This window comes from Balaenoptera borealis, assembly GCF_965194805.1.
Source record: "Balaenoptera borealis genome assembly, chromosome: 5".
In the NCBI taxonomy this organism is placed as follows: domain Eukaryota; kingdom Metazoa; phylum Chordata; class Mammalia; order Artiodactyla; family Balaenopteridae; genus Balaenoptera; species Balaenoptera borealis.
Window position 1 is genome coordinate 56261863 of NC_138862.1, and position 14693 is coordinate 56276555.

General features: G+C 39.9%; 1 protein-coding gene across 1 annotated transcript in view; it reads right to left on the bottom strand.

Annotated features, from left to right (window-relative positions):
• The window catches only part of MORC1 (MORC family CW-type zinc finger 1), a 199623-nt gene that overhangs the window by 76955 nt on the left and 107975 nt on the right, over positions 1–14693 (bottom strand). Inside the window, 1 exon segment of the mRNA XM_082394691.1 lies at positions 10967–11105. Coding sequence (XP_082250817.1) covers positions 10967–11105 — 139 coding nt within the window.

Here is a 14693-nt window from a genome sequence, read left to right on the forward strand (position 1 = left end):
AGGCTTTCTGATCAAATTTTACCAAAACTTGAGACCTAACCTAGAAGAACAAATCTTGGAATTTAGTTTATGACTAATTATTAGTGAGAGAGCATCTGAAGAAATTTACCTCCCTGGAGGTATGTGTTTACATTTTAAGGAAGGAATGAGATCTGGGGCCATGGAGACATGGCCGGAGAAGCTAGTCTTATCTTGCCCCCAAGAGATTTATTTATATTCCAAAGGGTAAGAGTAAGAACCCAGTATCCTTCTCAAAGAGCAAAGAAGTGTGTTTGTCTGTCAGGGGGTAGTGTAGGGTTAGGGAGATGGCTGTCCCTCTCCTATATAAATATCCAGATTCATTTCTTTCAGAGTTCCATGCTAGTGGTACAAACTCCAGTATATGTAGGATAACATACGATCTGCCTCATCTCATCCGTTGCCCCAGGGGTACAAATTAGGGCAAAAGGGAATCAGCACGATTATTTGCTATAATTAAATAATGATCTGCTCTGCTCCAGAAACCTCATGTTTGCATTCAGAATAAAATTAATATATATAGGTATTTTAAACTTAGCCTGTTAATGAAGATGAGCAACTAATACGCATAGGCTCTAAAATTGGATGTGTCTTTATAAATATCTAGTCTAATCCCTTTTTTACTGAGCTGGAGGGGGAAGGGTATACTAGGATCAAGGACTAGTGACATCAGACAGACCTGAGGTCACTCAGCTTATAAACAGCAGAGCCAGGACCTGAAGTTAGGTATCCTGACAGCAGGCCAGTGTACTGTCCGCCACATTCTGCTTCCACAGCCTCCTTCTTCAAGGAGCCCCTAATCATCCCTCCCTCTGCACAGCTTTCCAAAATGATCACTGCCCTCCAACTCTGCTTAATATAGTCAGAGCTCCTCAAAAAATAAAAAATCTGATTACCATTAGCTATTAATTACCCAATTTCTCCCACACTGAAGAGCTATCAATCCAAACTGAAAGCAGGAGAGCAGAGTAGTTCAAACAGCTTTGAACTAAGAATTAATCTCATTTTTTATTTTTTTTTTTGGCCATGCTGTGTGGCGTGTGGGATCGTAGTTCCCCGACCAGGAATCGAACCCGTGCCCCATGCAGTGGAAGCACGGAGTCTCAACCACTGGACCGCCAGGGAAGGTCTTCAATCTCATATTTTTGATCTAGCTCTATTCCTACCTTGTTTCTGTGACCTCAGCCAGAGAGGCAACATAGTTTAGTAATAGAATGAGGGGTCTGGAGCCTGACTGTGTCAGTTGAAATCACAGTTCTGCAGATTCCTAACCCCACACTTGGCAAGTTACTTCTCTGTGCCTCAGTTCCCTTGTGGATAAAACAGGACTCATAACAATCACAGGATGCTCATAAGAATTAAATGAGCCAGTATATTTAAAGCACGTCAGACTTCCCTGCTGGCGCAGTGGTTAAGAATCCACCTGCCAATGCAGGGAACACGGGTTCGAGTCCTGGTCCGCGAAGATCTCACATGCCGAGGAGCAACTAAGCCCATGCACCACAACTACTGAGCCTGAGCTCTAGAGCCTGTGAGCCACAACTACTGAGCTCGTGTGCCACAACTACTGAATCCCGCACACCTAGAGCCCGTGCTCCACAACAAGAGAAGACACTGCAATGAGAAGCCCGTGCACCACAACGAAGAGTAGCCCCCGCTCTCCACAACCAGAGAAAGCCCGCACACATCAACGAAGACCCAATGCAGCCATAAATAAATAAATAACTTTAAATAAATAAATAAAGCACCTCTAAGGGTGGCACATTGTAAGTGCTCTTATCATTTAATCCTTCCATTCATCCTTCTCATTTAAGTTTCCACATGTATGTAATATGTACAGTTAGAGTAATCATTCAGGGTAGTTTTAGAATTCACCAAACTATACATAATTATGGAAATCTTGGGGAAGAAACTGGAGAGGAGAAGGGAATTGGACATACGAAAACTATGCAATTATCTTTTACTACAAAAACCCTGTGGTGATCAAATGGTATAGTATATGCAGAACCATGTGGCAGATAAATCATGAAGCAAATGAAGTGTGAGCTTCAGGACCCCTCCCTTACACAGGGCCTTCCATGGCCCTGGTCTCACTTCGTATTTATAATTTTGCATCTTCTTTTTTGAAGTGGATCCCCCAAAATGTATAAACCTCAGACTCCAAAAAACTAGATCTGCCCTTGTTCAGAAGTATTTTAAATAATACTTAGTTATTTTCAAATGCCAGGTATTACTACTAGTGGTCTTGGTTAGAAGACCTTCTTGAGGATTCTCAGAGTAGAGGAAGGATGATTCTAGACCACTGCAAAGCAAAAGTCATAGACAAACATCAGTTATTTCTCTTGGACTGGATTAGAACCCCCCAGTGTGTCAAGAGACCCCATGCCCTTTGTTAGAAGGTTGGGCCCAGCCAGGCAAGACTGACTGGAGGGGTGGGAGGTTAAAGTATACACTGGTAAAGGACAAGGTGGAAAATGTAACTCAAGTGAGATTAAGTTTAAATTCTGCTTAAGCCTACAGGAGTTAGGACAGAAGAAGGATACAGATTCAGATCAAGAATATGATCAGGAGACAAAGACTTAACAAGGTTAAATTGAGGGGCACAAGCTATGGGGTTTGAGTTCAAAATCAGAAAAATCATGAGGTACATTTCCTTAAACTGAATTCAAAATGTAAAGTTGGGTCCTGAGTAAGAAGTGAGGTTAGGTCTAACGAATGAGAAACAGTATTCAAGCTCAGAGGGGAGGGCTCAGGAGGGCTGGTGCTCAGAGGTACAGGCTCAGACACACAGGGTTCCTTCAGAGGGAACCAGAGAGTAGCCTGCTCTGGAAGGAAGCCAAATACCTGAACCTCACTCTGAGAAGAGTCAGGAAACAGGCCCTGAGGTGCATCTGGGATACGAGGCAGCCTCTGACTGTTCCTGATTAGTACGTGCACTCATCAAAAACTGGTTGTGGATACAGTTCAGGTGCTTATGGGCACTGATCAAATAGGTGTATTTGCAGTGAAACCCAAATTAGTATTCTCTGCAGTGAAAATCATTCAGGCAACACACCTAAGCCTCTCCTCTCTGCGTCTCTGCAGATGTGACTGGGAATGGCTGATTGACATGCAGAGAGGGACGTAATGCGGCAAGACTGCCAGCCACTGTCAAAGCTACTTCTGTCCTTCTCAGAGGAAGGATGAGCTCCCTCTGGAGTTCCTACTGCCCCTCAGAAACAACATTTGGTCACTTCTGTGAAACCCAGGAGCAGACAACAATGGATGGCATTCCTTGGTCCCAACCTCCAGGACAAAACAGGGTGACTTACGAAGCCAGGAGCTGGGACTGTCGTAGACTCCCCACACCACACTGTGCCCCGAAGCCAGGCTGTTCTGATGCCCCTATCACAGGTACTATCCTGGTTTGTTTAGTAAACTACAGTGCTGTTCTGTCAGGTAGTGTGATATCAGCTCCTCAAGAAACGATGAATAAGAACATAATTTGGAGGACCATTTTCTCATACCATATACAAAAATAAACTCAAAATGGGTTAAAGACTCAAATGTAAGACCTGAAACCATAAAACTCCTAGAAGAAAACATATGCAGTAAACTTTTTGACATCAGGCTTAGCAATATTTTTTTGGATCTGTCTCCTCAGACAGGGCAACAAAAGGAAAAATAAACAACTGGGACTACATCAAACTAAAAAGCTTTTGCACAGCACAGGAAACCATCAACAAAAGGAAAAGGCAACCTACTGAATGGGAGAAGATATTTGCAAATCTGACAAGGGGTTGATATCCAAAATATATAAAGAACTTACATAACCTCAGTATCAAAAAAAAACCCAAACAACCCAATTAAAAATCGGCAGGGAACCTAAATAGACATTTTCCCAAAGAAGACATAGAGATGACTGATCAATACATGAAAAGATGCTCAACATCACTAATCATCAGGGAAACATAAACCAAAACCATAATGAGATTAGATGACACCTCACACCTGTCAGAATGGCTATTCTCAAAAAGACAAAAAAATAACAAGTGTTGGTGAGGATGTGGAGAAAAGGAAACCCCTGTGCACCACTGGCAGAAATGTCTTGGTGCAGTCACTATGGAAAAAAGTACGGATGTTCCCCAAAAAACTAAAAACAGAACTATCATACAATCCAGCAATTCCATTTCTGGATATTTATCCGAAGAAAACAAAAACACTAATTCAAAAAGTATATGTATCCCTATGTTCACTGCAGCACTATTTACAATAGCCAAGATATGGAAACAACTTAAATGCCCATGGACAGATGAATGGATAAAGAAGATGTAGCATATATATATATATATATACAATGGAATACTAGTCCACCATAAAAATAGAATGAACTCTTGCCATCTGTGACAACATGGATGTATCTAGAGGGTATTATGCTAAGTGAAATAAGTCAGACAGAGAAGGACAAATACCACATGATCTCACTTATATGTGGAGCATAAAAAAAAAAAATGGACAAAGCAAAACAGAAACAGATTCACAGACACAAACTGGTGGCTGCCAGAGGGGAAGGGGATGAGGAAATGGGCAAAATAGGTGAAAGTGATTAAGAGATACAAAATTCCAGTTATAAAAAAAATAAGTCAAGAGGATGTAGTGTACAGCATAAGGGATACAGTCAATAATATTGTAATAACCCTTTGTGGTGGCAGATGGTAGCTAAACGTTGTGGTGATCATTTTGTCACATAAAAAATATTGAATCACTATGTTATACACCTGAAACTACTGTAACATTGTATGTCAATTATAATTCAATTAAAAAAAAGAAAAGAATTTGGACAAGTAAATCAAGCTAAGGAGTTGAACAGCTGCAGTTCAATGTCTACTGTGCCCAACAATGAGCCAGATGTGATGGTGGGAGGTACATGAGATGAACACATGATACCTGCCCTCAAGAAACTTCTACATTAGTTCCTCATGAGCGATAACATCTCGTCTGCTATGCTGTGAACACAGGGCCCACCAGGGTGAGTATATCATGCGTTATCCTTTTTGGAAAGGTAACGTATCACCATAGAAAAATGGGATCTTTGTAGCAAGAGTAATAAAGTAAAACATTTCAATTACAGGGAGTATATTAGCCTCTTGTTAGACAAGGGTCTTTAGGTGTCATAAATTTTAGATCACGGCATTTTATGTAAGGAGGCTGAAAATTACTCAATGAATAAATATATTTTCTAAGGCATCTGTCTCCATAGTTATACAGATTTGAAATCTCAGCATCCTACACAATAATGACACATTAAAAAGATTAAATTCTAAATGGGAAAATGCATTCATATTCTTCATTATAAAGTTGTGCTCAGATATGCCATTTCAATTTGAAAAACACAGCTACAAGTTCAGCAAGGCTTCTTTGCTCCACATTTACTGCTAAAACAACCAATGTGGGAATTGCCAGACTATATAGTTTCAGTTTGTGTGTCCACATGAGCACCGCAAAAGAACAGAATGCTATTGCTGGAGTTCCTTTCCAACAGGCATGGAATTTTACAGAGGCTATTCATTTGACGCAAAAACTATGAACGTGACAAATGAAATCCAAATATAGTCTCTATACTCCCACTCAAATGCAACACTTTATTTTGACCAAGTGTAAGAACATTATGGTCTCCAAGAATATATGCAGAAGATTTTAAGTCTAACCTACATAATTTCAACCAATCCAATGAAAAATATTTATTATCTTTCTACCTATTTGTGAAGAATTCTTTGTACTTATTTGTGAAGGAACAAATCAAATTGTTCCTTCAATCCTTCACTCATTGTTTGGTGAACACCTACTCTGTAAAATGGCCAGGCCTAGGTGTTGTTGGAAATGCAATGAATAATAATGGTCCCTTCTTTCAAAAATCTTATAGTCGAATATAGGAGACAGATCAGATACACAACTAACTATAATACCAGGTAGAAAGTGAAACATGCTCTTGAGAAAGACAAACATCAAGGGCAAAGGGAACTGGGAGGAAGGAGATATTTTTACAGGTAGGGAAATGAGAGAAAACTTCATACAGCAACGACGTTAGTTTTGGATCTTGAAGGACTAGGGAAGGGGCAGAGGTCACTTCGGAAAAAATGGCAGGAACGAAGGCACTCAGCAGCATGGAAGTGGAGAAAGTAGATAAGGAACACGGGGCAGCTCAGTGGGAGAATGCTGCAGAAGGGAAGAAACTAAGGCCAAAAAAGGAGTAGTGTCAGATTATAGAGAGCCTGAACTATGGCTCCAGATGAGAAATAAACACTAATCAGAAAAGATTAACCCAGAAAGACCTAGAGGATATATAAGCAATACAGCACATTTGCACAAACATATTGATTATATAAATATACTACCCATTAACTTATGTACAAATGGGTAAATATAGAGCAGACTTCATTCAGGGAATCAAGTTATCATCTGCCTTATAATGATTTGAAGGCATTAAGTGGATTTGAAGTGATACCAAAAATCCCTGAATGAAATGGACCTAAAACTATACTCCGTGTGCTTGATTATGACATAGTTGTCCTGTCGTACAACAGAAGTTAGAAGAGACTGTAAATTATGAGTTAAAACTGAGAAAGGGGGCAAAATTGAGGACTGGAAAGTCCTCAAATGCAGAGGACTTGACTCTGTAACTCTACCTTATGGTTTTAAAATTATTGTCTAGGTTTACTGAAAAATAGAATAACAATTATCTAGATGATAGGCCAATTTGTAGCTAAATAATCACGAGTGATGATGAAAATGAAAATGTTTCATTGCTTGGCCAGCAGGTGGCACTTGTCACTCGATATAGAAGGATGAGGGGAAACGTGGAGTTAGGAATTCATCTATTCAGAAAGGAGAAAAAGAATGGGCTGTTCCAGAAGCACAATTTATAAGGAGCCCTTGGCTTGCTGACACAGCTTATCAATTACATCTTGGATTTGAGCCCTCCTATTAGGTTTACTGAACTTACACATTTCCCTTAACAAATATGATTTGCATTATATCAGCTTGTTGCCTTTGTCAATGTTCTCATATCCTTTCTGTCTGTATTTATCATATGATACTGTGAGCAGATCGGTGCTGGAATTAGGCAAAAAGGAAACAAAGTCCAACTTCACCATTTAAAGATGTTTGACTGATTCAAGTCATCGAACTTCTCTGAAATTCACTCCCCTTCTGATGCTATAATTGATATAATTAGCTGTAATGTTGTGGGGATTAAATACGATACCATCTGTGGAAATAGCTTTGGGCCTAGCTATTTCATTTTCTCCTAGAGAACAAGATCTAATCATTGAGGTACCTCTTCTACCAGAAAAGTTTTCTGAATCACTGTGAATATTCTGTAACTAGGGCATCCTGTGGGTAGGACACCTAAAATTTAGACTTTCGTCACTCTACACACTAGTAGGGTGTATGAGGGGTGGAAAAGAGGCTGTAGCCGCTGATTTCTGATACTAGTACCATAATACTACCCTTCCTACCATTATTCTATTCCTTTTGGTTGTCAATGACACAAAACCCAGAACCAAAGAATCTAAGATCCAGGAAGGTCTTTGATTTACCAAGTCAACATTTCATTTTCTAGATCAGGATGCCTTCTGCCACTAAAGCTGAAATGCAAGACAGTAAGAAATAGGGTGTGCAGATATAGGTCATTTTTATATTTGCTCCCCAGATTTAATCAATGGATAAGTGAGCATTGGCAGTGGGAGGCAGGAAGAGAGAACAGGAGGTGGGCAAACCATAATTTCATGGCATGCAGCTCATTATTTCCTGATATTGAGAGACTGGGCACCATTAACAGACAGTGGAATCATGGTAATACACTAGCCATTACTTGATTTTCCAGTGGTGCCTACCTTACACCTGAATCACATCTGCCCTGAACCTGAATGGCACCCACGCCCTGTTTTTATAGCTTTCCCACCCTTCCTGTATCATAGTCTAACAGCACTTCTTCTAAAAAGCAGTCAGGAAGAAAGTAAATTCTCACTGAACATTGGATGCTTTTGAGTCTTTTTTCTGGCATCAGGCAGCTATCACCTAATTAGTTTTTGAATACTTTCATGAATTATTTTTGTGAAAGGGGAACTGAGGTCACCTTTCAGAGGTCCTCTATTCAGTAATTACCATATTTTATAATGAGTTACACAGTCTTTAAAAGACAAATATGTCACACAAATGCTGACTTTATTTTTAAAAATACATAAGTTTAGCATGTAATTTAAAGGATTGGTTCTATGAAGGAACAAGCCTGTGCTCATCTCCAAGTCTACATTTATAATGTTCTTCTCACTTATAATGCCCTGTACTTTCCCTTTATTTACCCTAAATAGACTTCAAGATACAAGTTAAGTGCCACTTCCTCTATGAAACTTTTTTGAATGAAGCTGCCCTCACTATTTCCTTGTAATAAACTTCTAATTTAGTTTCCACTATGATCAGACAAGTAGTAAACTAGTACTGTCTTATAGTAGTGGCTATCTTTTAAATAGCTGTCAGACTTGGTCCTCAAAGGGACTGTATATTATCTGAGGGCATATTTTATTTCGTGATTCAACAACTATCTGTTGAGTACCTACTACATGCCAGGCAGTGTTTTTGGTAATACAGACAGTGAACAAAACCAAAACCAGCCTTGCAGTCACAGGGCTTACATTCTGGTGTTAGAGTCACTCTATTCCCTACCATGCTTAGCATGGGACAGACCCAAGGGCAAGTATGTGTTCAATGACCACATCAAAACCAACTGGTTGCCCGTGGTTAGGTGACCCCTAGCCAAACTTTTGCTTGACTACCACAAAAACAGGGTCAGTGAAGGGCCCTGCATGCTGGAAGTATGTTAAAGATGCAAGGATTGGGACTTCCCTGGTAGTCCAGTGGTTAAGAATCCACACTTCCACTGCAGGGGGCACAGGTTTGATCCCTGGTTGGGAAACTAAGATTCCGCATGCCGCACGATGTGGCCAAAAAAATTAAAAAAGAAAGAAGAAAAAAGATGTGAGGATTATTTTCACAAAACGGGGTAGGAGAGGATGGTGAAGAGTCTTAACGTGCTTTCAACTGGTAGGAGTATGTTTCTATTTAAGTCCTGCCAAAACTTCTTTGTTTATATCTAAAGCAGATTGAATCTATAAACCTGGCTCTAATTTTTTATGAAAAAATCAACTACCAAGAAAGAAAGAATAAGTAGAACAGATGGCCCAAATCTGTTACTCCATCAGCCTCTATCAAAATTTCTACCTCAATGATGAATAAAACATCCAATCCCAAACAAATAAAAAGTAGTTAAGACTTACTGATTGGCACTATCACTATCCAAGGGTCAGCTCTGACCTCTGTAAGAAAAGAAATATCCAGAGACTACAATAAAGATAAAATCAATTCAGTATGTTTTGAATGCCTTCACAAAGCTACAAGAAGTGGTAAGCAAAATAAGAAACAAAACAAGTTATTTCACACTGAAAAGATTTGATTTCACCTAATTGTTCATAAAAATAACCACAGGTGGTGATATTTTTACATCTGACCTGTTATCAAACCCACAACCAGATGCTCTAAGAATTGTAAAAAGTTGAGCCACTTTTAAGGATTGAAGAATGCTTAGGAGAGTATGTTTCTAAATAACTCTCAGTTATCTTCCCAAAAGAAACCCTGAGACTCCAGACTAAAAAGGGAGCGTCAGGTTTTGTTGTCTGTGATCACAGGTGCTGGCTGACCTGCATGGCAGATCCCCAGCAAGGTGGGAGTGGTAAGAAGATGAAGCTGGGGTAGAAAAGAAAGTTCATCTTCTAAGAGCCCAGGAATACATGTAATAATCAGGTGGTAAACCTGGATGTCTTAACTCCCACCCAGGAAGGCAGTTTTCTACTCAAATAAGCATTTTATTTCCTGACAACTACACAGGAGGCAACATATTTGGACCTATGCTGCAGACCTCCTCAATTCCTATTTGAGGAGCTTGACAGGCTACACAATTAAAAAATGTTGAAGTTGGGTGCTAAATCTATAAACAGAGATGTAATTAATTTATTAGTTAAGAGATTAAAACAATAATTCTGCATGCCACTTCTTCTATCACTTGCAATTGTCATGGTTACCTACATTTACTGATAGTAATATTTTATTTATTGAATTTTCTTAATAATTAAATACGACTTTAAGTTGCTGTATTAATAGGCTAATATTTTAGGGCTTCCCTGGTGGTGCAGTGGTTGAGAGTCTGCCTGTCAATGCAGGGGACGCGGGTTCGAGTCCTGGTCTGGGAGGATCCCACATGCCGCGGAGCAACTGGGCCCGTGAGCCACAAACTACTGAGCCTGCGCGTCTGGAGCCTGAGCTCCACAACAAGAGAGGCCGCGATAGTGAGAGGCCCGCGCACCGCGATGAAGAGTGGCCCCCGCTCGCCACAACTAGAGAAAGCCCTTGCACAGAAATGAAGACCCAACACAGCCAAAAATAAATTAATTAATTAATTAAAAAAAAATAGGCTAATATTTTAAAAGAACAACTCTTTATCTCAAAAACCCAGGGAAGAAGCCCAAAGAAATAAAAAGAGCCTAATCTTTGGAGTCATACAGGCCAGTGTCCCAAACTTGACCCTGTGCCCTTCAACACGCTGGTTGACTTCTACATCCTAGAGTGGAAATATATTCCCCTGTTCCTCACACACAATGTTGTGGAGATGGACTTTGATATCACGTACAAAATGTAGTATTATTTGAAGAAGTTCTCTTCCTTTCTGGACCCCTGGAGTACTTGTGATCACCTCTAGAACAGTCCTTAGATCCAAAATTAAAAGGAGGTGACAAAAAAAGATGAAAAAAAGAGGCTACATATTTTACTCGGGTAAACCACATCAGTCAATTTGCACACACAAAATCAACAGCTCAAGACTCTGGGTAGATTTTGGAAAGAAAAACTAACAGCTCACCTGTCGATGAGGTTCTGCCAGTCGATTCTGATACCTCTGGACTGACTCTTGAAGTTGCTTGTCTTTCTCATTCTTTGATGGTGACACTGTGCTCGCAGTGCCCAGGGGGATGGAAGGTAGACGTTGTGTCTGATGACAACTTTTCACAATCAACAAGTACAAGAGATAACATCAGGAGGAAATATAAAACTATTTACTGCCCGTAAAAGATTATTTACTTCTACCAGGAGTAACTCTCTGGCTTATATCCAGAACTCAAATGCAGCACTGCTCAAATAGAGCATTATATTGAGAATTTAGGTAATACATGACCTTAAATCTCTGATTTGCTTGGAAAAGAACTTACTGGAAAATGTGGAGGGTAGTATATATTTATGAGAATGGGAGAATATTCATTATTTACTAATGCTGCATTTATCCTGTGTTATCATGAAATGAGGCCTTTTGCAAAAATGTTTTTTAGATAATTGAAGCTTACCTTATTACTACCAAGTGTTTTTTTTCTTCCAAAAAAAAACTGGGATTGAAATCTATATGTCTCTGTAAAATACACCAAATAATTCTGCTTCTGAAACATAGCGATCCTTCGTTTGATGACTCAGAATCGCTGTGAAGACCAGCAATTACTGTGATGGGAGGCGGTACTCAGGGACCACCTTGGGGGTTACGGAGCCACACAGCGGAGCCCTTCATCAAGCAGCCCGGTGACCGGATGCAGCACCCCAGCGTCCTCCTCCCCCTGCTGCTGTCAGTGTACCTGCTGCTGGTGGACGCTCTGCTTCCCAGCCTTCCTGATGTGCTGTCTCCAACCACCAGTAGGTTAATACATGTATTATTATACATAGTCAAGTAGAATTGTGTTTAAATTGCAATAAAAAGGCTGTGCATGAGGGCATCCATCTTTATGGTTACAAAAAATACTAATGATTTCTGAGGCATCTGGTTGGAGGGGTTTGAGCCCTTTTTTTTTTTTTTTTTTTCCTACTTCTGGTTTCATGGCTACGTGTTGGGGAGCTGAGCTAGCCAAGTTGTTGAAAAATTGAGATATCATCTTATTCACTTTGGTATGGAGGCTTGGCAGAGACAAGAAGTTCCATTCCCATTGGACGTGGCCTCAATTCAGGGCATGGCTGGGCACATGGTTGGGGGGGTGGGAGGAGGGAACAAAATGCTGAGGTCGATTCTTAGAGCCTGCTTTACACGAGAAGGTTTTTTCATCATTGGTAGGTACCAAAAAGAGGGGGAAGTTCATGTTCTAAAATAAATGGGTATTGAGTTAGGAAAGGGAGGGGGAGGTTGAAAATAGAGAAAAGGACTTCTCCCCCCTGAAACAGTGTAGGAAAAGCAAAGCATATCATACCCACTATATTTCTCTATTTTTCAAGGCTGCAGCATATACTTTTCTTGCTCCCACTAGCAGAGAAGAGTGAGGGCTACAATCAAATTCAAATACTACTGTGAAAAAACACTTAATTCCACCCACATACGGTATTTGTTTTTACTGCTATTTTCAAAGAAAGGTGGTAGGTAAACAAATCAGGGGACACCTACCTATATATATATAACCACCTGCAGTGTTCATTTGAAGACATCTGTGGGGTGGTGCCTACACAGGTTTCTATTTCATTTGAGAAAAGAACCTTGTGGCAGCATTAAGTTTTTATTTAGAAAAGAGAAACCTCAGATACTTTATTAAAATGCAATCCATCCAATTGTCCTCAAAGATTTTTAGAAACAAATTAAATTTTAATATGAAATACAAGCCACAGATATTTTTTAACATCCTTTTCAAAATTCAGACTTTTGGGTTTAGTCAAATGATAGGCATCACTTTTACCCTGCTGGTGAACCCTATTTTCAATACAGAGAAATGCATAGAATGAATGTAATGGAAGCACACTGATATTTATTTCTTGGGTACTGTGACAAAAATGTGTAGCCTCCCTCTGTGCTTAAGGTGGAAAACAAAAAGAGGCTTTGGTGGTCTGAAAAAGAATGGCTCCTTTTTACCCTGCCTGGGTCACCAACTCTAAATACTACCATTTGTAAAATGGTATGTTTTGTCACCATAAAGTAATTGTCTGGAATTAGGCTTCCTGAGATAAGGATCCCTTCGGAGAGTCCGTGATGTAGTAAGGCAGAAAGAGCACAGGTTTTGCATCAAAGTGCTTGGCTTCAAGTTTCAGGTTTAGGGAGGAATCCTGGACAGGTCACTGGACCTCCCTTAGCCTCACTGTTTTCTCCTTTGAGGAATGGAGAACGCTCACGTGATTATTGTAAAGACGAAATGACATAATGTGTAATTGCTATGTAAGAGAGAGCTCTTATTATGTTTCCTGCCCCAGTTCCGGTTACACGGACATTGTTCACTCAAATGCTATTCAGTGGCATTAACCCTGAGGACAATTGGCAATTAACAGCTGACAATAAACCGTATTTTCTGTAAATACAGACGATGCCACTTTTCGCCCCATTACTCTGTCCTTCCACTCATCAAATGTTGCCTAATAACTATATTTCATGTCTCATCACTTTAACACCCTTATTTTATGTGATTCTATCCAAATCCAATAGCACATATGTATCAGGGTTTTGCTATTTCATGGCTTAGTCTCAAATTACGCAAGCCCATCCAAACATGCTGAATCAGAGGACTGAGTGAGGTCATCAGATCAACTCCTCTTCCCTTGCGAATCTTCATCTGCATCGCTGTTAACGACCTCCCATAAAGGAAGTGTCAGCTCTCAAGAAACTGCCCTTATAATCAGGAGTTTTTCTCTACAGCTCCCATTTCTAAATCTCTTGCTATCACTTTAAGCATATTTTTTGTCCTAATCTTTTCAGTGGAAATGAAATACAGATGGTCAAAATTATGTCAGTATATTTAAAGAATCAAGGACTTAAGAAATTATAAATATAAGAAGATTTTTTGTATTTCAGGCTTTTAAGGTCCATCAGTTTTCTGCCAACATGGCAAATTTATCTTGCCTGTCATCACAAGTGGCAGTGTTTTGATGTGTAAAAGAGAATTAATACAGTTCTGAAACTAATTTTATAACGTTCTGTGATGGCATCATCACTTTTCAAGGAGAAGAGGGGGCAAGCATGCCAATTCAAGGACAATAGTAAGTTTGAGAAAAGGGAAGCTACAGAGGACAGATTCCCAGTTCTGTGGGTCCGAGAAGGCCTAAGACTGAGGTGAGAAGTAATGGGTATATGGTTAGAATGTGGGGAGGAATCTAAATTCTCATGGCTTGTTACCAAGGGGCCCCCAGTGACCAGGGACTTAGATTGTCCTTACAAGGGGCTCAGTTGGACCCAGAAAACATGCAGAAGGTACTATTATTACACTCCATCCTAGGTGATGGGAAGATGAGTTAAAGAGAGGTTATATCATTTGTCCAAGGCTTCAGAGGCTAATGAAGCCAGGAGTCAAACCCAGGCAGTCTGAACCCAGAGTTTGAACTCTAAACACTATCCTACACTGTATGAAAGTTCTGAGCTCACAGAAAGTGATCAATATTATTAACTTTTTTTTTTGACAGTTGCGGGCTTGGACCAATTTTACTTACATTTCCTAGCACAAGGCTTTCCACACAGAAACTTAAAAATCAAAACCAAAACGACAACAAAAAAAACTTCTCTTAAACAACACTTGGGTGAAAATCATGACAATGACAATGAAAACACTACCTATTCTTAATATTGAAACTGAGCCACCACTGTG